This window comes from Liolophura sinensis, chromosome 8, assembly GCF_032854445.1.
Source record: "Liolophura sinensis isolate JHLJ2023 chromosome 8, CUHK_Ljap_v2, whole genome shotgun sequence".
Classification (NCBI taxonomy): Eukaryota; Metazoa; Mollusca; class Polyplacophora; order Chitonida; family Chitonidae; genus Liolophura; species Liolophura sinensis.
Genome location: NC_088302.1, coordinates 54,597,144 through 54,622,214, shown reverse-complemented (window position 1 = coordinate 54,622,214; position 25,071 = coordinate 54,597,144). Strand labels below are relative to the sequence as shown.

The 25,071-nt window shown below is 39.6% G+C and overlaps 1 protein-coding gene across 2 annotated transcripts in view; it reads left to right on the top strand.

Annotated features, from left to right (window-relative positions):
- Positions 1-3,943: 3,943 nt before the first annotated feature.
- The window catches only part of LOC135472268 (uncharacterized), a 60,152-nt gene continuing 39,024 nt past the window's right edge, over positions 3,944-25,071 (top strand). Inside the window, exons 1-2 of one of the 2 annotated variants that reach the window (XM_064751686.1) lie at positions 3,944-4,117; positions 17,728-18,697. In XM_064751686.1, coding sequence (XP_064607756.1) covers positions 17,876-18,697 — 822 coding nt within the window. In that variant the 5' untranslated portion in view covers positions 3,944-4,117; positions 17,728-17,875. Of the gene's footprint in view, positions 4,118-14,654; positions 14,683-17,727; positions 18,698-25,071 lie in introns of those variants that run through there. The other variant, XM_064751688.1, reaches the window with a different exon arrangement.

The window sequence follows — 25,071 nt, the reverse complement described above, 5'->3', positions numbered from 1 at the left end:
TGATGAGGTTTGGAGTTTGCAGTCAGGTTGATGGTGATGACGGAACTTTGTCAAATAAGTACTTCGTGTGGTGAGGTTTGGAGTTGGCAGTCAGGTCGATGGTGATGACGGAACTTTGTCAAATAAGTACTTCGTGTGGTAAGGCTTGGAGTTGGCAGTCGTGCCGATGGCGATGACGGAACTTTGTCAAATAAGTGCTTCATGTGGCGAGGATTTGAGTTGGCAGTCAGTTCCATGGCAATGACGGAACTTGGACAAATAAATACTTCGTGTCGTGAGGTTTTCATTTGGCAGTCCGGTCGATAGTAATGAGGGAACTTCGTCAAATAAGTACTTCGTGTAGTGAGGTTTTGAGTGCAGTCCGATCGATGGTAATGAGGGAACATACCGTGGTGAGGCTTGGTAGTACTGATGGTATTCTATTGCTCCAGTCCTAGAAGGTAGGTGCGTGGCATGTTGGGGTTTGACAGAGGTAACAAGGGCAGTAGAGTTGATTGTTCCAAGGAGTCTTGTTGTTCGTCTCGTGTATGCTGTGTGTATCCATGGTTACCTGATAATTTGTTTTTAATTTGTTAAAACGCCTTAAACATCAGTGCCAAGTAACGTCAACGTCCTTCTCTCCCTGATATATTTTGTCGTAACATCTTAGTAAATTTTAAAAAAGTGTTACATGGTGTTGTGGTTTAAGAGAAGAGTTGCAGGAAGGAGTATCTGTACATGATAGTTATCCTGCCTAAACATGCCCGCTGCCATCAGTGTGCTCATGGAGACACTGGACCTTAATTTCGCAGTGCTTGCACGAAATCTGAAACCTGTCTCTACATTGATTGTATTCATGATGTCTAGACAATTCATTGTCATGTATCTGGACCCCGCTCAAAAATGGAAGCAGCAGAGCCATGAAACGACTGGATTGCTATAAGTTGCAAAGTTTTCCATTTTCAGAAACTGGACATTGTAAGTTAGGTAAGGAAATGTTGAGCCCATGTTTCAGGACAAACAGGATAGACTCGTGAATGAGGCTCCTAAGAACTGTTTGCAAATCATTATGTCAACCACACATGAACTTTGACCCAAGACATAAAAATTTTCATTCTGATTTCGTTTTGCAGAGAGTGATTGAGAGCGAGGAAGATCGTGGTTATGGCCTCTGCTCATCAGGGTGTACCCTTCCCACAACTCCAGTCGTATTTAGCCGTATATAGACGACTGAAAAATACCACATACATCATGTTTCTGCTTCTTGCAGGGTTACGCAGATATATGGTGATCTAGAACTATCAGCAGGAATTACAGTGCCGTGTGTATGCATGTCACGGACCCGATACGATGTCATTGTCCATGTAATCTGTATGACACTTTATTATGAACTCAAAGCATAAATCAGTTCAGTCGTTATCTTGAATGCTGAATGGATTTGAACTCTCAAGATTCTTTTACTGCCAGGTTTTGTTTCGTTTTTTCAAATGTGTGACAGGAAGGTCCGTCTGCGGACATAAATCCACGGCAACTTCAGTGTTCCCGTGAGGAGAACCTCTGTATTCTCATGCATGCATGCACATGTATTTTTAAGTGCGTCGCTCGGGTATATATGGATATACAATGTATAAGCTATTATAATTATCTCACGGAATCAGATCGTAATGACGCTTTGTATGGAAATCATATGCAGAAAACAGAATAACATCTGGAATCAATCATGCAGACCGGCCATGCAACTGCAAGATCAGTTAATTGTCAAATCAATGTCTGCATGGTTACGATAGATATCCTGACCTCTGATCCAAAGGCAATCTCGGCTAAAATTGGTTAAGTAATAGAAATCATGCTTCCATTCAGAAACATTGCAAACTTCATTGGCTAGGGGGGAGTTGAGGGTGGGAGCGGCTTAAGTTCGGAAAGGTATATATGCAAGATCCTAGTATATATGCATGCATGCATGTCGTTTGAAATACAATTCTGGAAGCGGGTGCTGACCAAGTGGCTATTAAGTCACGTGTTCAATCAAATCAAAATGAAAAAATAAATAAGTAAATAGATGCCTTATCTAGTGTTAAAATAGTAAAATAATTAAATAAGATCTCACACAACATTTCCCATTCTGAGTTTTTCTAAAAGAAAAAGCCATAAACGGCCAAGTACTTGAGATAAAGGGACGTGTCAATACACAGGGCATCGGTATATGAACCTTCATTTCGATATCAAGGGTTGGAAGCTTATATACATGTACAAATGTAAGCCCTATACAACACTTCCACCCTATTATTGGTGCAAAACAATGCTGCATGTAAAGAAAAGAAATATATATATATAAAAAACACTTGCCAACAAGTTTTCACTCTTGTTTATTGTCTGACGTACATGCATCATAATGACATATGCCTGGCTGCCCATCGGCGACATAGGCAAGCCTATACATGCTTGGGTAGACACGGTTAAAAAAAAACATTCCAAATGAACGGCTAGTGCATGTGTTTTGTGAGCACCCGAACATACACACACACCTGCACGTTTGTGTGCAAACGTACACACACGCACAGCTGTACGTTTGTGAGCACCCGCAGATACACGCACAACTGTACGTTTATGGGCACCCGAACATACACGCACAGATGTAGGCTTGTGAGCACCCGTACATAGACGCGTAACTGTACGTTTGTGAGCACCCGCAAATACACGCATAACTGTACGTTTGTGAACACCCGTACATACACGCACAACTGTACGTTTGTGAACAGACCTACATACACGCACAACAGTACTTTGTTTGCAGACGTACATACACGGACAACTGTACGTTGTGAGCACCCGTACATACACGAACAACTGTACGTTTGCGAGCACCTGTACATACACGTACAACTGTACGTTTGTGAGCAAACGTACACACACGGGAACTGTACATTTGTGAGCGGCCGTACATACACGCACAGCTGTACGTTTGGGGGCACCCGCAAATACACGCACAACTGTACATTTGTGAACAGACGTGCATACACGCACAACTGTACGTTTACGAACAGACGTGCGTACACGCACAACTGTACCTTAATGAGCACCCGTACATACACGGACAGCTGTGCGTTTGTGTGGACCCGTACATACGTGCATAGCTGAAAGTTTGTGAGCACCCGTACATACACGTACAACTGTACGTTTGTGAGTACCCGTACAAATACGGACAACTGTACACGGGCATGTAATCACATCATACAGAGTGAGATTTAACAAACTGTGTCACACAGATTCAGTTAAGGGCGCGGAGGTGCAGATTTTTATCCTTTTTTTAAAACACAAGAATTATTTCTATTGATTATATCGTGTAAAAACTTTTAATCTTCAACGGTATATAAATTCCTCACGTTTTTGATTTAACATGATTTCTTTATTAACATGATTATTTTTCTTCCGGCTCTGACACAAACATCTAGGGAAAATGAGACACATTTGTTTAAGTTAATGACGTTGGAGAAAGAGTAGAGCAAAAACAGGTAAACTATATCAATTTATGGGTCACTATGCCCATCTATATACTAAAGCCCACATACACGTATTTGTATTTAATACTTGTTAATAAGCAAACCGGATAATCATCCTTATGTTACCCGGTGAAACACTTTTTGTTTTAAAAGACGAGGTAAACTAATTAGTTTACGTACGAGGTCGCTTGATATGCATGTAAACAAGCAGGTATGAGCCCTGTAGTATTGGAGTGCGCGCAGAGACAGACTCGAGCAACTCTATCGACTGTAACCAAATGCTCAATGGGACGAACGGTTTTGGGACGTATGTTTTGCGAGATTGTATGTATTCATCTACGACCTTCAAAGCCGCAGCACAAATAAAAATGGGCCTGGAATGTGTTGGCAGAAATATAAGCACACGTCTGACTGCAGTTGAACTGTCATCTGAGCCACTACACCTGAATGAGGTGTGCCCGTAACGTGTGTACCCTGTTATATCGGTTAACGTGGACTGGTCTAGTTTACGCTGACAGTCAGATTTGATGCATGTCATGTGTGTATGGGCTATTAGCGAATCCTGTAAGCTTGCGGCAGTATCCACGCCGTACCTGAACGGCCTCTTCATATTTGCTCGTGCAGAATTCACACCTGTGGTAAGTATTGGCACTTTGATCATCATTTTGTTAGACGTAACCTGGTCTTAATGCTGTTAATACTTTTATACTTGTGCAAAAGGAAACGGCGAGGAAAACACATCTTTCATATTTACAGAGTGTTTGTATATGGTGTGTATTAAGTATGCGACTGGGACGAATAGGGTTTATATATTTACGCTATATGCTTTTTTGGGCAGAAACAAATATGTGCCAACTTAAAACATACCAGTATCTGTCTGTATGGAACGTAGGTTTTTCTATATACAACCAGTACACGTGATATGGTGCATTGTAGTCGTACAGAATATAGGCCAAAAATGCCATATATTGTAAGTATACATCTGTATAGTAAAACGCACGTCAGCCTATATAGCGTACAGTTGCTGAGTATTGTCACTCATGCTGTTTATTCAGGCAGGACAAAATCCGAATATAAAATCTATAGGAATTTACTTTTCATCGAAATCTGTCAAATCAGATAGGCAAAGTTCGTGGCCAGTGTTACCTTGTTGATACCCAGTATATTAAATACACGCCAACGAATACATTCGGGTTCTATATATGATCGTGTTTACCTGCCCCTCTTTACACTTGTATCATTTACGACCATTCATTTGATAATTAGGGGGCCTACATCTATGACAGAACGTTTGACGTATGGCCGGTATGGTGCACTTTTGACAGTATTTTAACACAATCTCCAATTGCATGGTTCACTTTAATTCTCGTGCTTTTATTATGATATATCTGTCGTCGTATTTTTAGGTGAACAATTCATGGCGTTAAACTAGGATAAGATAAATAAATATTAAAATAATGATGATGAATATCAGTAGCCGTAAGATAAACACAAATAGACTTTGTAGCCAGAGAATATTTTACCAAATGTTGTTGACCATGTTGATCATAACAGAATCGGTGGTGCCGGAACCGGATGGGCCGTGGGTCGGATTTTAGGATGGTGTACATCCCCAGTTTTAAGGTCGTGGGGGTTTAAGTATATGCTTGTTATGTATTCACGATTTTGACAAAACCCAGCGACCAATGCAGTTGTACGGAGTCCAAATGACACAGCAGCAGTTTTCCTTAATATTTAATACATTGTTACGCAATAATTTTTGTGCCAAATACAAAAGTGAAGACTCGGCTCAAAGCTAAATCTGGCAATATGTCTTCACACACTTTTGGACAAACGGGCCTTGGAGCAGACTTTTTTAATTCGGGGCCCCGACATTTAATTTTACGGATCCGACTTTTAAAATTGTATAGCCTTCGGGCCACACATTAAACTCTTTTAAATACTTTTTTACCATGTCTTAATAGAGCTTTATACGCTATATACTTTTCAGACCTTATCTCTCGGTGCCCAAGAATGGCTGAAATCTTGCCTGCGGCAATCTAGGGTGGCAGAACATATGGGGCCTATAGGCCTACAGCCCTTGCGTTGTGCTAGTTGCCCCTCTCCCCTCCTCCTTCCGATCAATTTCCTTTCGACCCCACTGGGGATATCATTGCTATGACCCTATTTTATATTTTTAGATAGAGTAAATGTATGTTTCTTCAGAAAGTAATGAAAGACAAACAGACGAGAACCTGATGAGCATGTGCGTAATATTAACTTGGCGAAAATGGAATTGAATTTTATTGTACGCCAACGAGACGTCTTTATATTTTTAGATTTGTTTGAATGCTCAGTCTGTATAACGCAGTAACCTCTGTAATACCCAATCATGGGGTGTAGCCTACTTACAGATCCTCTACATGTAAATCAATTTGTCAGAAACACCTGCACTTCGTAGTTAGAGAACAAACCAAAAATCGGCTTGTTAGCCCTAACTGTACGAGGATATAGCCAAAACATTAGTAGCCGACATCCAAACACACAGTCTTGTGTAAGCTTACATAAGCATACGGAAATTTTAAAAACTTTACTTTTGTTTTCAGGAGATAAGGCGAAAACCGCAGTGAACACGGTTGCTATGATCGACAGGCGTAGGCCTACATGTAGCCCATACAGCCCTAGAACGCTGCCAGTTTGGCCGGATTCTCTACCGCTAAATCGGCATCTGTAGAATTAGTAGGAACTAATCTCATTCTACCGTTTGGAATCTTAATTAGCTTTTGTTATATATAGATCAGATTGTCTGAACGTCGGTCGCACATTCAAATGGCTAAGTGGTTCAGTAAAGCGAAACTGAAATTAATCACTTCCGGTCAGGCGGAATTGTGGCATGTGACACTCGTATGTTGCTAGCGCTTGTGTGTGTATTCCTTACTGGAGTTACTGTACTAAATAAGGTATCAACCGAGAAGATTATATTTTTCGAAAAATCCATAATGCCATCAATATTTATAAGTTTCTGTGAGGACGCGCAGTTCTCTGTATCGTTGTGCTGATGTACTGTGGGTTGTTGTTGAATTGCGCTCGCGATTAGCTTATGGAAATCGACTGTTTTATACTCAGAAGTGTAAACAGATAGAAAGAATATATTTTTATTTGGTGCACGTGCTGATTTTTATGTGTACCTAAAGGTGGCTTACAGACATTTATAACACCAAACGTTTTAATTATCTTTGTGACTACATGAACTTCAAACGGCAAAAACTGTAAAATAAATTCTTTATTCTAACTTTCGTGTTAATGTGAAAATGTTATTACAGGTATTGCTATAATATATATTTTTGATATGATTCACTCCGGGCCTACAGGAGGTGGTTATGTCATCATGATAAAGATTTTCTTATAGATAGCCCTATAGTCCTAATTGGTTTAATGATTAATTAATGAATATATATGTAAAGCTGATGACAAATCCTGTGCTGCCTTCATACACCACATTTGCATAATGTCGTTTTTCAGAACAGGATATACAGGTCTTCATAGCCTTTGCCGGCCAGGGGCCTAGGATTTGCCTTTTTTTCTCTAAGCCCCTTAGGGCTAAGGAGTAGATTGTTTAAAGTCAGTCTGTCTGTCTGTGTGTCTGTACTGTTTTAATGACTGCCATATCGCTTTACCTATTGGCAGGAAATTGATGAACCTTTGCTGAGATGATTATTGGGAATCACACATTCTTTGAAACTTGCCTTTTGAATTTTTCAGGTCTATTCTCCCTTTAATTTGCATAATAATCAGTACAGTGTGAAGGCCAATGTCCCCACACATGTTACTGCCATATCCAAGAATCTGTTCATATGAGGTTCATGAAATTTTGCTTATGTGATCATTGGATTGAGACTCATGATACGATATACATACATTTGCCTTTTGGCCTTTCAGTTGTGTATATTATTTATTTATTTATTTATTTATTTATTTATTTGTTTGGTGTTTTACACCGTACTCAAGAATATTTCACTTATATGACGGTGGCCAGCATTATGGTGGGAGGAAACCGGGCAGAACCCAGGGGAAATCCACAACCATCAACAGGCTGCTGGAAGACCTTCCCACATATGGCCGGTGAGGAACTGCCGCTGGACTTGAACTCACAGTGACTGCATTGGTGAGAGGTTCCTGGGTCATTACGCCGGGCTAGAGCTAACCAACTGAGCCACGGAGGCCCTGTGTGTATAACTTTCAAGTGTGTATAATGCATTATGCAGGATCTGTTGAATGATCAGGTCAGGTAGGGGATTAGATCAGGTGACAGACCACACCAAGGATCGGGTTAAAATCAGATTAGGTGAATAATTTGATCACTTGAAGGATCAGACAAAGGATCGGATCAGCGGAAGAACCTGGTTAGGTGAAGGACCCATTGTGGTGAAGGATCAGTTAAAGTAAAGGATCCAATCTGATGATTAAAGGATCCAGTCAGGTAAATTATTCAGTCATGTGAAAAATCAGACAAGTTAGGTGAAGCAGAAAAAAAGTTTTTATTGACAAAAGTGATGCAGAATTTTTCAGGTAATTTTGTGCAGCGATGGTGTATCCTGTTGGATCAGTGATGTGAATGTGTGGGTCTTTAGCAGAGCATTTTGCTTGACAAACACAGACTGAGCCGGTGGGGTGGGGTGGGGGTGGGGTGAGGGGGGGAGGGGCAGAGGGCTGCTGCTAGGCTGTACTGTCTGACTGTAAACTTAAGCCTCAGCTATCTCATCTGTTCACACTGATAGAGTTTGGCCAGATTTATGGTTTAAGTTGCTGAGCACTTTACACCTGTAGAAGAAAAGCCAATTAAGTCCGGAAACCACAGGTAAGGAGCAAAGCATTGAGAACCAGCATGCGTGATGTATAGAGGTCAGAGTTATAGGCACACACCTGTAAAATCTTACACATAAATCTTTACCTGGCCAGACGAAGTATTGATTATTTCTGCACACAGGTGTTTTGTGCAAAGTGATTGTATTAGGATTTTGGTGTTAGCATTATTATTTCTGAATAGGTATACCAGCAAGTACGTCTTTGAAGACACTAACTCTTATCTGGGATTAATTTTACTCCCAGCGCTTATAAATAACTGAACATCTCAAAGTAGGTGTAGGCTGCATTTGGATGTGCATTTGGTCTCATGTAGCATTTTCATGTTCTGTGCATAAAATTTATGCAGCATTATACCTGTATGCACAAATGTAAGATTAGTTAATTAGAATAATTACACATAAGTTGTTATGAAGCCTGCTTTTACATAATGCAAAAACGTAAGATGTGCAATGTAGGTGCATCACTAGTAGATCAGTCATTGCTAATTAGTCAAAGCTCACAGCCATGTCTGTTATGCATATCCTAATTTGCTGACATGAATGTGATGCTTACATAGCATACCTATATAGTACATTCATAATGCAGAGTGTTAATTGCCTACTTAAGAGTACAGCATGCCTGGAATGGCTTTTAGTAATAGTCCTATCTAGGTACATCCTGTGTTAAGCTTTACCATATTAAGTATGTCTATAAATAACTAGAGCAATGTTTTGGATGGTTGGCCTTGATATCTTACCTGGATCAAAGTAGCAGGTGAGAAGGGAAGATGACAGGTAAATACCACACCTGTCATGATTTACCAGTGAGCTGAATGAAATTAACCTTTGAAGATCACTTAGTAAGCTGTCCCATCTGACATTAAGTTCACTTTTAACGCTCCTGGGGTAAAAGAGAGTCACTGAGAAGATCATTTCTGATCATCCTTGAAGAAATGACCTGGTTTCTATCTGAGTTTCTTTACAATAGGTGAAACACTTTTATGTTTGTCTTGCCTTTAATTAGAAATAAACTCGCTCAAATGAGAACTGGATGTTAGAGTCACGAAAAGTTCATACTGTCATCTTTGATTACATTGAAGTTACATATATGTATAGGTATTTGTTCGCTGATATTACTCAGTTCATCTCTAATCCATCATCGATAGTCATTGTATTGTACATGTATACATAGACTGACAACACCTTGTTCCTACGGTACAGGCATATGGCTTTGATGTAGAATGACCACATACTGCATGTATACTGTATCATAGACTGACAACACCTTGTTCCTACGGTACAGGCATAGGACTTTGATGTAGAATGATCACATACTGCATGTATACTGTATCATAGACTGACAACACCTTGTTCCTACGGTACAGGCATAGGACTTTGATGTAGAATGATCACATACTGCATGTATACTGTATCATAGACTGACAACACCTTGTTCCTACGGTACAGGCATAGGACTTTGATGTAGAATGATCACATACTGCATGTATACTGTATCATAGACTGACAACACCTTGTTCCTACGGTACAGGCATAGGACTTTGATGTAGAATGACCACATACTGCATGTATACTGTATCATAGACTGACAACACCTTGTTCCTACGGTACAGGCATAGGACTTTGATGTAGAATGACCACATACTGCATGTATACTGTATCATAGAATGACAACACCTTGTTCCTACGGTACAGGCATAGGACTTTGATGTAGAATGACCACATACTGCATGTATACTGTATCATAGACTGACAACACCTTGTTCCTACGGTACAGGCATAGGACTTTGATGTAGAATGACCACATACTGCATGTATACTGTATCATAGACTGACAACACCTTGTTCCTACGGTACAGGCATAGGACTTTGATGTAGAATGACCACATACTGCATGTATACTGTATCATAGACTGACAACACCTTGTTCCTACGGTACAGGCATAGGACTTTGATGTAGAATGACCACATACTGCATGTATACTGTATCATAGACTGACAACACCTTGTTCCTACGGTACAGGCATAGGACTTTGATGTAGAATGACCACATACTGCATGTATACTGTATCATAGACTGACAACACCTTGTTCCTACGTACAGGCATAGGACTTTGATGTAGAATGATCACATACTGCATGTATACTGTATCATAGACTGACAACACCTTGTTCCTACGTACAGGCATAGGACTTTGATGTAGAATGATCACATACTGCATGTATACTGTATCATAGACTGACAACACCTTGTTCCTACGGTACAGGCATAGGACTTTGATGTAGAATGATCACATACTGCATGTATACTGTATCATAGACTGACAACACCTTGTTCCTACGTACAGGCATAGGACTTTGATGTAGAATGATCACATACTGCATGTATACTGTATCATAGACTGACAACACCTTGTTCCTACGTACAGGCATAGGACTTTAATGTAGAATGATCACATACTGCATGTATACTGTATCATAGACTGACAACACCTTGTTCCTACGGTACAGGCATAGGACTTTGATGTAGAATGACCACATACTGCATGTATACTGTATCATAGACTGACAACACCTTGTTCCTACATACAGGCATAGGACTTTGATGTAGAATGATCACATACTGCATGTATACTGTATCATAGACTGACAACACCTTGTTCCTACGGTGCAGGCATAGGACTTTGATGTAGAATGACCACATACTGCATGTATACTGTATCATAGACTGACAACACCTTGTTCCTACGGTACAGGCATAGGACTTTGATGTAGAATGATCACATACTGCATGTATACTATATCATATTCACATCAATCAAAACAGGGTTAAAATTTCACTGTAATATGAAGAGTATTTATATGGGGTGTGTGCTTAAATTTTATATCACATAATAAATATACACTTCCGACTATAGAGCTAAGATAATTCAGATACTTTTCAATATGTCTGATCTGTCAGGTTAAAGTGTGAGTCTGGTTGCTCCAGCTTGTGAACATCACTATGCCCAATAAAGACACCAAATACGTATATTATTGCTCTTGATTATGCCCTATCAGTTGAGCCAAGATAATGTAATTGTCCATCTGTTGTTCTGGCCACAACAATTTAAATTGCTATTTTACAGGCAGAATAAATTTTGTTTCCAATGTCAAGGGAGGATATAAAAATGAAAATAAAACACGTGGACTGTCTCAGCAATGTTTTGTGTTGAAGACAAATTTACATGAGTGCAAAGCATTAAACTGTTGCACATGTATTGTGATCTGCATGAAATAGCCTATCTATCAGTGGAGACTTGAACATAATGCGGAAAAATTTGATATCAAAATCCTCTTCTCTGGCAGTTTGGGTGTTGCAATCCGCTAGATGTTTTGACATCTGAAGAAAACATGGTTTATTGTCGCCGTTTTATGTAACTGTACAGCCTAGTCTGGGTGTGAGTTTTAATTTCTGTGTGACATATTAATGGTCACATAAAAATGTTTATTCCTTATTCAGACAGGTGAAGTGCCTACATGATTGATTCTTATTTATCTGTAAATGCGTCTTGCTACAACTTTGACAACTTTGACTACTATTATAGGCTTTCATGTTTTAAGTAGATTCACCTTTTCTTTTCATAAATAACTTGAAATGAGAGAGTATTCAAAATTATATTAACAATTTTTAAATTCTTTATTATGTGTCGATCAGATGAAGCCCTTTACAAATCCCTTAACATAGTGGAAAAGTTTCACCGAAGACCGCCCCTGTCTTTCTCCACTCTGTCCACCCTGGCATGTACACGTAACTTGTGCTTCAGTGTGTTCAGTCTGTCAAGTTAAGACAACTCATATTTCAGTGTATAGTCCATAGGCCAAAGTAAGATCACCTTATCAAGTTTATAAGACAGATTTAATACACTTCACCGTCTATTCTTAACACGTAACTTACACTTTCAGATATTCCTTTCATCAAGCGTACCATTCCTATTGACCCATCTGTGAAGCTAAATTAACATATGATTAATATAACCCATTTTTCAAAGTAAATAAGGCGAACACAGATTTGGGATGTATTGATATGGCCTGTGTGCCAAGGCCTGCCAGTAAGAGGTTATGTGGAACCTGCAGGAAATTCTCCCCTTTTGAACATGGTTAGACTCACTTAGATTTACTGAACATGCTGTTACATACATATAAACCAGAGTTCTACATTGTGTGGGTTCAGCAGAAGTCTTAACCTGGAAACAGAATTCTGCTATATTTCTGTCTTGACAACTATAGTATTCAAACTAGATATGTGTACTTCTGTAATGTGTTCAACCTTTAGTTGTATGTGAAGTGAATGTAGCGTCCCTCAATGTACTATCTTCACCTGTTCCAACTGAATCTGGGTGACATATCTGTATGCTGATTGTACTTGTGCATATTTGTATAAAATGCCGTGTTATTGAGCCGGAAAACACCAGGAATTTTGATGGTCAGTAATGTGTTACCTGAGGCAGTCTGATTCAGTTTACCCGTGGTCTTTGATCTCACCTAAAGGTGTGGAAGGTATCCAGACAGAGTGCCACTGGATACATGCGAGATAATTGATCATTACTGGTTGGGTGCTTAATTTGTATACAAGTAATGGAGTAACAGATCCAATATTTTCTGGCAGGGGTTCTCATACTAACTTTAATGTCAAAGGCAAGTCCATTGAGCTTGAATATATTTTAATTAATGTAATCATTTGCCATTTTGTTTCTTACTGTGATTTATTAGTGAAGACACCCAAGATTAGTGCACACCCAAAGCAGGCCTCTAGTGCTCCATTGTATGATGGTGCCTCTCATATTCCACAAGTTCATCAATAGCACACCCAAAGCAGGATTCTAGTGCTCCAGTGTATGATGGTGCCTCTCATATTCCACAAGCTCACCAATAGCAAACCCAAAGCAGGCTTCTAGCACACTCCAGTCTGCTGATGGTGCCTCCCATATTCTGCAAGCTCACCATTAGCCATGTTAGCACACCTAATGCAGGCTTCTGGCACACTCGGTGTGCTGAGGATACCTCCCATTTCCACAAGCTGACCATTAGCACACACAAAGCAGGCTTTTAGCACACTCCAGTCTGGTGATGATTCCTCCCATTTCCACAAGCTGACCATTAACACACACAGAGCAAGCTTCTAGTACTCTCCAGCCTGCGAAGGATTTCACTGGTGTTCCGTAAGTTTACCATACATTGAGATGACCCTGGAAAGCTACTTTGTTTGTTAAATGGGATAGGGCTATTGTCGGAGATTTTGCAATTTTCTGCGTGAAATGCAGGGTTGGTATAAATTAGTTATTTAGTTTTTGCTGTTTTATTTAGTTATATGTGATACGAAAATTTAACGTGTGACTCAGCATGTTTACAAATGACATAAAATGCTGATGATATTCAGATTGAAAATTTTAATGGATAGTATATATTAATGCTGATTTCTCCAATAATGCAATTGTATCCTGCATTTTTGTCACTGGAAATATTGGTAGAAACTCTCCAATTAAAGTGATCGTGTTAGTATAATGAAATAACCCCATAGCTTTTCGTCATCTGCACATAGGAGATAAAATTACAGTGTTGAGGAGATCGACTTATATTAGCATCTTTACTACCATTATCCGGGCTTGTACCTGTCAGTTACCTGGCCAGGTATTTGTGTTTCCCCTATGCTAAGTCTGATTACTCAACAAACCAGACTGATCCATATACAGGTAGAAATATTTTTAGTAAATTAATAATTTTGTTATTATAAAACTTAATACACAGTTTCAACTCAATACATTTTATAATACTAATGAGAAATGTTCACCTTTCACAGGCTCAGTGTTTCTTTTATTAATATTCACCTTGAATACATGTATTGCACTGGCAGGTAAAACATCTGTCAACTGTAGCTTTGTGTACAAACAGTTAACATTACATAAATTGTATGTAACTACAGGTACCATATTTTGGTACCAAGTTGTACCATACCATAACATACAAATTACATGTAAGTTGACTATAAAACAGTTATGCTTAGGTTTTGAGGCACAAAGGCTTTGTTGAGCTCATATGTAAGTGTGCAGTATGCGGAAAGCAGATGGTCCAGCCTCGGCCAATCAATTCGGCTTTTCATGTATTATTGAGTGGTGTAACAGAAGGCGAGTGACCTGCCTTACACAGAGTGCAGGGTATAGCCAACATATACAGGATGTCAGGCTAACAACAACAGCACCAAGGCTTTTCTGCTATTTAGCCCACGGACAAGCCCAAGGAAAATGTCAGCTCTCTTTTGAGGCCTCCAAGGTTTTGGTTTCCGTCAAGACGACAACTTCTCAGTTTTTCTACATCTTTCTTTGGTAAGAGCTAAGTAATTGCTATCATGTTGTAAGATAACCATCAAGTTCAGATGAACACTGATAGAACTACATTGCTCTGTTTAACCTCCAGATGACACTGATAGGTAACAATGATCTAATTTCCCTTCATTCATAACTTTATCTAGTCTTATATACAGGTATTTTATGCATGCAGCATTATAAACAGAAATTCGTATATTTTTATACATATTTATTTATATACACAAAAGTATAATACATGTATTCATGTGTATTGTCCCAATAATGCATGTACATTGTATGAAGTTATCACACATAATGTGGCAGATAGAATGTTATTGTATAGTTCTTCTTTTGTTGAAATTACCACAGGAATGATTTTGGAATGTTAGATATATGAGCGTTGAGTTATTCGTTGATTGTTGTTCAGCATCAACACTGAAATAATTTTTCATTTTTATGATGTCAATCATTTTCATGGGTGGAGTATGCGGGTGTGCCCAGGGCAAAACACGGACCTTTGGCAAGTTGCCGTTGAATTTTCCCACGTGTGACATAACAAGAGACTTGTTATGAATGCCACATAATTGGAAGACCAGTGGTTGTCAACAAATATAAAAGGGCTCACTGGAGTGCCACTGACCACTTATTGTCACCAAAACACCAATAGGGTTTATTTATTTATTTGGTTGGTGTTTTACGCTGTACTCAAGAATACCAGTAGGGCATGAGAAGTGGGCAATCTACGAATTCCCTTCCCAAGGCCGGAATTGAACCTGTACCTAATGTACTTGCCCCATGATTTGATGTTACTCATCTTATCACCTGTGTGTTAAAATCCTGATCACAAATTATTATTGTTCATCGTTTAGATTTTATCATGATCACTCTGTGCCTTTACTTGAAATGTGGACCAACATGCAATCAAAACAGGGATAAGCCAAGTACCAGTTTCTAGATGACAGGTCACATGGGAGGTAATTAGATGATCTCAAATGTGAAATTTATTTAACAGAAAAGAAAAAATGTTTGACTCTAGTTTAATAAATTTTAAAATGCTTGGCCACGAGTTGGAGATTCTGTTTATTCTATACATGCAATTATTTGAAAGGAACTACAAAATTAAGCCTCAAATAAACACAATTATGTTGTCTTGTTTGTCTGTTTATAGTACAAGAGTGTGTAGAAGTGCAGGGTCATTTGTCATTTGAGTAACAGTTTACCAACATCTTTGTCAGACATAGTCCTGCAGAGGTGACAGAGGCAGTCAATGAGAACAATGTAAGTGTGTAGCTTGCAGGTCAGTGTGTGAGAAAAGCAGCAGAAATACAGTTACACGTACCTGACAAGAACATTCGAGAACATTCATGGCAACATCATTCTTAAGTAATAAGAGATGAGAACAGAATCCCAAAGTATCTATGACAACAGTCTACATGTCTTCAGACATTTTCACCCAGGTATCAACAAAGTCTGCAGTGGTGTATCTCAAATGTAAATTGTCATGCGCTTTAGTTTGCCTTATTACTCAGTGTGCAGCTGTGCATGCAGGAAACAGCTATCTGGCTTACACTAGTGATACACAGATACATGTAACTGAGGAAGTGAGAAAATGTACAGTTGGTGAACACTCCCACACCCTGAATTCATCTCCACCACCAACCCGGACTCACCAGAATCAAACATGATGTTTGTGATCTAGACGTGAATAATTGAGCCAAACAAGTAGAATACATTGAACAAAAACACAGAATCCAGACAACCGGATGTATATTTAAACGTTTCTTACGTTGCAACATGCAGAATTTTTTTTGTGTTGAAGACATTTTGCTGAGTGGTGCAGCATAAGAAATTGTTTAAATATATATCTGGTTGACCAGATTCAGTGTTTTTGTTGGGTGTTTGTGATATTTGTTTTTGTCAGTGTTGATGAAATCTGGAAGATTTATATAATGTATGTTTTATTTTTCACTTTTCATGTTCTTTCCTAATCCAGCCCTAATGAGAAAGATGCAACTACATGGAATTTTTTGTTTAAATAGAATATCTTACTAAATGTCTGTGAATCAAAGGGCTTAAATGTAATAATGACATGTCCTTTGAATATATTTTGATGGATGTATGCCATTTCTGTACTAGGTAGTTTGAAACTGTAGGTGTGCATATTAATTCAATGGGGATTTTGTGAATATTGATCTGATTGATAAGATACAAAGATCTCAGGTGATGTACCAATCACCTATGCGTACGACTGGGGTAAGTAGGTATGACGGGTAAATACAGAGTGTCTGAACACAAGGCTATCTGACAGAGACAATGATGACTCGGCCTCATAACATACCTGATCCTGATCATTTACACCTGTCTCTGCATTTCATTTTTGTCCTGTGATAACAAAATATCTGTAACTGAAGACCGTGAAAAACATGTGCATCAGAAAGAGTTTTCAGAAAATGGGTTATGAGGAGCCGGTATGAAGTTTTGATAGTTTTGTGATGAAAAAAAAGAGTAAGTGAAAATATCATTAGATTTCATTGAGCTAATTAGCTGTTTTCTTTCTTTCTTTTTTTTCCATGGGATTGTTAATTACTACTTTGAATAGGATGCAACTTCTTCATTGAGAAGAAATCTGCTTCCTTTGATGAAGTGCTAAAATTTGAAATTCTGAATGCCATGTATAATGACAGTGAGTCAGCAAAGAGGCTTAAATTACAAAGCATTCATGATTTTTGCTTCACTTGATGATTTTCATAAGCAGACTGATGTAGGAGGAAATAAAACATTGATGACAACAATAGAGAATGTGGAAAATTTTTGAAAACAGTTAAATTTTCTGTCAAGGCAGGATGTGTTAAATTTTCACTTCCTTGTTAGACATACACTTCACATTTTCTTACAGTAGTTTGTGAAGTTGACTTGTTGTATCATTGAACTTAGGTGATAGTACATATTGTCTACATTACACTGGTTGCTAATTTTTTGGTGTTCAGTAATCATTTGTATATAAAGACACTAGCTTAGCCTATGTCGTACTAGTAATCTGTACTCTTTTTTTGTTTATTCCAGAATGGCCGTCAAAAACTGGAGACAGCTAGTCCACAATAGAACTGAAGTGGTGGAGAAGCTGTGGAGAGCAGGGGAGATAACTCTGAGTGATCTGGATCGTCCCATTGTGTGGTACTAGCTGTCAGAAAGGTTAGAGGAAGACTAGAAAATGGATACAGAGTCTGATTCTGATACTGGCTGGGAAAGTAACTCATTCGCAAATAGAGTCATTCGCTCTCCAGTACTTAGGGCAAAAAACAGAGATAATGAGTCAAACATGAATTTGAACGTGGTGAAATCAGTGTCAGATAAGCTTTCCTCACACCTGCAGAGTGATCTACCCCAGAGCATAATGAGTTCTCACAGCACAGGTAATGGTTCTGTGGAAAGTAATTCTGGTCAAAGACAAGAATGTCATGTGGACAATTTCTCTGAAATGCAACATCCAGTAGTAATGGAGAGAAATTTTGACAATTCCACGCAGCAAGAACATGTCACATGTACTACAAGGAAAGAAATGGACAATTCGAGGATCGAGTGTCTCATTTTACACCGACTGCCGGGGGAGAAGTTGGGCATGATTCTGAGTGTCATTGGGGACAAGGGTAACAGAGAAAAAGTGAAAGCAGTGAGGGTGCGTAGTGTGACCATGGGCGGTGCTGCTGAGAGAGCATCAGGAGGCTCCCGAGGGGTGGGTGTCGGTGACCAAATTTTAGAGATCAATGGCCTGGACTTGCACACTTTGACGTACGATGAATGCGTGTCTGTGTTCAGGGAAATGCCGCTGCAGGTGTTCATGCTGGTAAAGCGAGGAAAAAGCATTCCTCAAAACTTCCCAGAAGGAGAAATAGGTAGTACTCATGTGGAAGATATTCTGTCATCTCCTCCAAAGGGGTTCACTCTACATACTGTCCACATACAGAAGAAGTTGAAGGAGCCACTTGGCCTCAGCATTGTCCCCAGTTATGGAACCACTAAACATTTCTACCAGGTGAGTCTCACCCCCATGTGCAATACACTTCTAAATCTACAGGTAAGGGTTGTTTTGGAGTTATGTGTAATGAAAAGTTTGAATAGCACTGGTGTTGAACAACCACAATTTAGTGAATTCTAGATTCTCATCTGTCAAGCACGATCACTGAGACTGTAAGGAATTATTGTAGGAAAATTCTCGCTGAAACCTGCACCCTTTGTTTTACCTCATCTACACCATACAATACAATAAGCATCTGACAAAAGCTTCAGTAACTACAGGATGTGCTTAGACATTACAGGTAGTAAAACCGACACATTTCCAGGACATTTTTGTCAGCATGTTTGTAGAAACATTGAAGCTAGAATCATGAAGCATCTACAAACATATAATGAGTGAACTACAGGTACATCATAGCTGTCTGAGTTTTTGTTTACAAGATGTGTGAATGTTTTACCTGTACGTTTCAATACAATGATTAAGTAGCTGTAGGTTATCTGGCCTGTATAAGGCACATGAAGGCATATGAGATGTCAAACCATATCATAGGGAGAAGTTTGCAATACCTGATTGTGAAATGCACAAACTGCATACTTACATCTACACACCTGTGATTGGTTAGTGTACTGGTACAATTAATGTAATGTTGTACAGATGACCCGTGCGGTTAACTTCCTTGATGCAGGAGTGAAGAGTAATACGCATCATTACACTATGAGCAATCACATAAGAATGTGTGCATTTTAATTTATATTTTTGTTGAGACATTTTAAGAGCTAATACATGACATGTATGCATAAATTATCAAAATTTTATCTGGGGTTATATGGTTAGATAGCTTTACTTCAAAACAATGACAATTTGTGCATTGTATATAGCCTAGACTGCTGCCTGAATGGAATGTGTCATGTGATGACAAAATGGAATGGACCAGTTTATACGTGGTAGCAGGGAATCAGTATATATATATATGTATGTATGTTTATTTGTTTGATGGAAGTGCGCATACATTAATAAAGTCTTTCAATTTGAAAAATGTGATTTATATATTGGTGCTTTGAGGAATGGTTAGGTGGGACAGTTTATATAAACAGATACTAGAACAGTTTAGGACTGTAATCAGTTATAACTTTGCTCAGCTAACATGATAGATCCCAGATAGATCCACACTTTACGGGCCCAATAATAATATAAGCACAGTAGCCTAATTGTATTTATAAAACATCATGCCAGAGGTTTCCGAGCACTGTCTAAACCTGGAAAAAAGATCTGCATTGTCACTAATGCAGGGCCCAAAGTTTTCCAATATTTAACCCTATTTGGTTTCTAACCTAAACTGTACATGCAGTTTATTGTTTTAAAAATAGCCTAGCAGAGATATTTATACAGTGTGAGTGACTAGAAATGCAAAAGATACTCAGTTCTAGAGAGTCAAGCCTATAAGCAGTGTATCTGACGCTACCCTATTTATACCTTATAAATAAAAATTGGAAGCATACTTCAACAGCCAATAGGCAACTCACAAAATCATTGCATGAAATCTGGAGAATTGTGTGTAGAGACTTTTTTCCTACCTTTGACTGTACTACATCTGCCATAATGCTAACCACATATTGTCAGCACAGTGATAGGTAATCACACTGACATGAAAACTCAAGTACTGAGCGGTCACAACTACATCAGTCAGTCTGGATTCTATTCAGTTTCCTTACCTATAAGTTATAACTCAGCGCATTTCTTTGAGGGGCTGTAATCATCACCTCCAGCTCCTTATCAGATTGTTTTTTAATGCTTCTTCAAATTTATGTGTACAAAGAAATGTATTCAGGAAGATGGGTGAATTTTTAGGCATGCAAGCTAACTGATCTACGGGTAAATATAGGTCTACATTTTACCTGCTTGTGAGGCGTGATATGGCTGAATCATGGCACCTGTTACCTTGTCCCATACCAGGGTGTGTGATAATGACGGAGCATGCTAGAGTGCATCTGTAATGTAATACGAATAGTTAGATAAAATAATCTCCCCACTCAGTCTGTTACGTGTCAAGAAGCAGTTTTCTTCAGTGCGTCAGATTTTCTTCCCCTTAGCCCAGATTGATAGCTGACAATTTATTGTACAAATCGTACAAATTTGTGCCTAAAGCTTCAGGCACCATACTGTTGGCATTTTGTCATGAATATAACATATAGCCATGCATGCCAACATAGGACCCTAGTAAATTCCTATGTTTGGTCACTTGGAGATTTAATGTGGATTCCAGCATTATTTCTATCATGTCACAGCATATGCTGCTTCAGGTAATGCCAGACACGACACTTATCCAGCCACTGCCTACATGACTCCCATCCAACCACTGCATACATGACACCAATCCAGCCACTGCATTTGACTCCCATCCACCCACTGCATACATGACACCAATACAGCCACTGCATATGACACCCATCCAGCCACTGCCTACATGTCAGCCACCCAGCCACTGCCTACATGACTCCCATCCAGCCACTGCCTACATGACACTCATCCAGCCACTGCCTACATGACACTTATCCAGCCATTGCCTACATGACACCATCCAGCCACTGCATACATGACTCCCATCCACCCACTGCATACATGACACCAATACAGCCACTGCACATGACACCCATCCAGCCACTGCCTACATGTCAGCCACCCAGCCATTGCCTACATGACAGCCACCCAGCAACTGCATACATGACACCCATCCAGCCACTGCATCCATGACACCTATCCAGCCACTGCCTACATGACACCCACCCAGTCACTGCATACATGACTCCCACCCAGCCACTGCATACATGACTCCCACCCAGCCACTGCATACATAACAGCAACCCAGCTACTACATACATGACATCCAGCCACTGCCTACACAACACTCACCTAGCCACTGCCTACATGACACTAATCCAACCACTGCCTACATAACACTCACCTAGCCACTGCCTCCATGAAAGTAATCCAGCCACTGTCTACATGACACCCATCCATCCACTGCCTACATGACACCCATCCAACCACTGCCTATATGACACCCATCCAGCCACTGCCTACATGACAACCATCCAGCCACAGCCTACATGACACCCATCCAGCCACTGCACACATGACACCATCCAACCACTGCCTACATGACACCCATTCAGCCACAGCCTACATGACACCCATCCAGCCACAGCCTACATGACACCCATCCAGCCACAGCCTACATGACACCCATCCAGCCACTGCCTACATGACACCAATCCAGCCACTGCCTACATGACATCCATCCAGTCACAGCCTACATGACACCCATCCAGACACAGCCTACATGACACCCATCCAGCCACAGCCTACATGACACCCATCCAGCCACTGCCTACGTGATACCCATTCAGCCACTGCTTACATGACACCCATCCAACCACTGCCTACATGACATCCATCCAGTCACAGCCTACATGACACCCATCCAGACACAGCCTACATGACACCCATCCAGCCACAGCCTACATGACACCCATTCAGACACAGCCTACATGACACCCATCCAGCCACAGCCTACATGACACCCATCCAGCCACTGCCTACATGATACCCATTCAGCCACTGCTTACATGACACCCACGGTCGATATCCAACATTAATATGATTACTGAATTGGAAGCCTCAGGCACCTGTATGTGTACGGCCCATCAATACATTATACTAACAGAACAAATATATCATTTGGGGACCGTATCTTCACCAGGATGAAAAATTCACAAACCTTTACAACTTGAGCCAGTCCTAATGTTTGGTATACATTGGATCCACAAGTTATCCACAGGTAAAAGGTGTCAAAACTTGCCCGGTAAACCCTCTTCCAACAATAATCCAGCCTTTGAAAATTTTGAATGAATGATTACGGCTTAAGGCCATATCTGCAATATCTTAGCCATATCGTGGCAATGAAACTTTTGAATCTACCTGACATCCAGCAAGTGTCTGGCTTGAACCTCAGGCTGAACCTCTGCAATATCTTAGCCATATCGTGGCAATAAAACTTTTGAATCTACCTGACATCCAGCAGGTGTCTGGCTTGAACCTCAGGCTAAGTGTGAGCTTGTTCTGTGAAGTGTAAATTGTTGATGACAAATTCCGGTGACTAAAATATTTTTGAAGGCAAAAAAAAAAAAAAAAAAATGATTCCGAATGAAAAGTAGTGTTGGAACAGCCAACATGTACTTTACTGGAACTTGACAGATGTTTGAACTCAAAACATGGCAGACAGTTCACCTTCTTTAATTCAAAAGTTTAAACAGGTGGATTACTTTTCAGACATGGTTAGCTATGCTGGCTTTGACACAAAATTTAAGCTTTGTAAAGCTGGGTAAAATGTTCAGCTTGACACTGATAGGCAGCCACCCAGAGCTGTGCTATGAGCCCTGTAGATGACTGGGCCAGTACATGTGTAGTCTGCTATTTAGAGTTGAACCAGGGCCTATTGTTTATGAGGCAGACATTCTTACCAGCTTTTGGCCATCTTACTCTGGTGTCTCATGTAATAACAGTTTAGATTTAGCTGGGGATAGGTCAGTATTGTGCAGGGTTCATTTGTTAGTATGGTTAGTGTAGTGGTAACAATAAAACAAATAGATGGCTCCTATATCGCAGACTGGGGTTAGGCCATGTAACATTGTTCATATAGTATGATGGAGTGCAGGCTTTGCTCGAGGTGTACATATGTGTACACTGGCAGCTAGGATGAACATTACATCAGAGATTCAAATGTGCATTAATTAACAGTCATTTGTCAGAATTAAGACCTCGTATAATCTGTTACTCAAATCCTAATACAGTGTGAGTGGAACCTTAAAGTCTACAGTCCGGACATATATACAGTTCTTAAAACCACATGTGCTCTTTATAATACATTTGTTTCAACCGGGCTTATAGACTTTTGCCTAGTTTATAGGAGGGGCTTTTGTCAGGTGTAAAATTTTGGCAAATAGGAAGGTTTGAACTGTTTTCCAAATAAATGATGAGGTTAAATTCTCACGGTGATTATAGGGAAGGTAACAGCAGATGAATACAACTAAACCATGGAGTGACATGATGATAGATGGGTGTTTTGACATTAATGGATCACTTCCTCCCAGGTATGGATCTGACAGTTGCATGCACATAACAATACATCAGCATCTTGGAGGGAAATGTGAAAATCTGAGGAAAATAATTAAGATCTGTCATTTTCATCTGTCAAAGTTGACTGACATTCAGCATTGTGGAAGTGACACAGCTTAACCTGTATGGAGTATAGATGAAGGGGGCACATCTACCTGATACTACTAATTTACTGACAGAAACACGGCCAGGTGAAATGAGATTTGGTTATAATGAGGACAGATTTTTCTTGGCTGAGTCAGTGTTCACCAGAACGCTAGCTGGTATGTGACTGTGTAACTAGCTGGGTCACTTATTCATGCTCTGTCAACACTTGGCTGGTTTTCACCTGTACAGGTGAATGAGTTGCCTCTGTTGATTACCCTTACCTGTGTAATGACAGTGTGTCCATGTGTACAGGACTGTAAGTTTGTTTGGCCTATGCCCCTCACATAGCTGTGTCACCAGCTAAGCTGAGGTTAATATATGTACCTGTCATCTACCTGTGAAGAAAACACTAACAGGTAAGTATAAAGTGTGAACATTTTCACTCTCAAGTCCATATATTTCTCTCAAGAAAGCTTCTTGGTTTTTACAATGTCACCTGAGGTAATTTCTTTAAGCTCCAAAATTTCAAGACTTACAGGCTACTGTATCTTTAGAACTTTGTACTTTGTTAAATCTAGGTTTGCTGTATATTTCTGAGGCATGCACACATTTTTGGTTCATATCTGCATGAAGTTGACAATGTCAAGGGAAAAAATTCTTAACTCGTATTCAAATCTTCCATTCTGATGTTTCCCCCAATTTTTTTCTGGTTATAGGCAGCTAATTTGAAGCCCTACAAGACAGTGGGGCCCAGGTGGGGCAGATCCAGGAATATCTGACAGTATCCTCAGAAGTCAGAAATTATACTCATTTGCATCTCAAATCTGGTTATATTATTAGTTGTGTTACAAACAATAAAATCTGGAATGTTAAGATTAATCTATGGCAATTAAGTCTGGAATCTAAAGTTAACGACCACGATGAAAATTTGAAAGGTTAAAGTTTGAATGCATATTCCAAGAGATATCCCCCGTAATTGTATTTCTACATGTGGTATAAACAAGTTATTTCCTGTTAGTCTTAAAAAGTCATTCAAACTGGTGAATGGAGTGGTGTACATGAAATGTGTCATATTACCTGTAGTTGTATTCATTTGACAGTAAGTTTTACATGTAGTCCTAAAATTGATG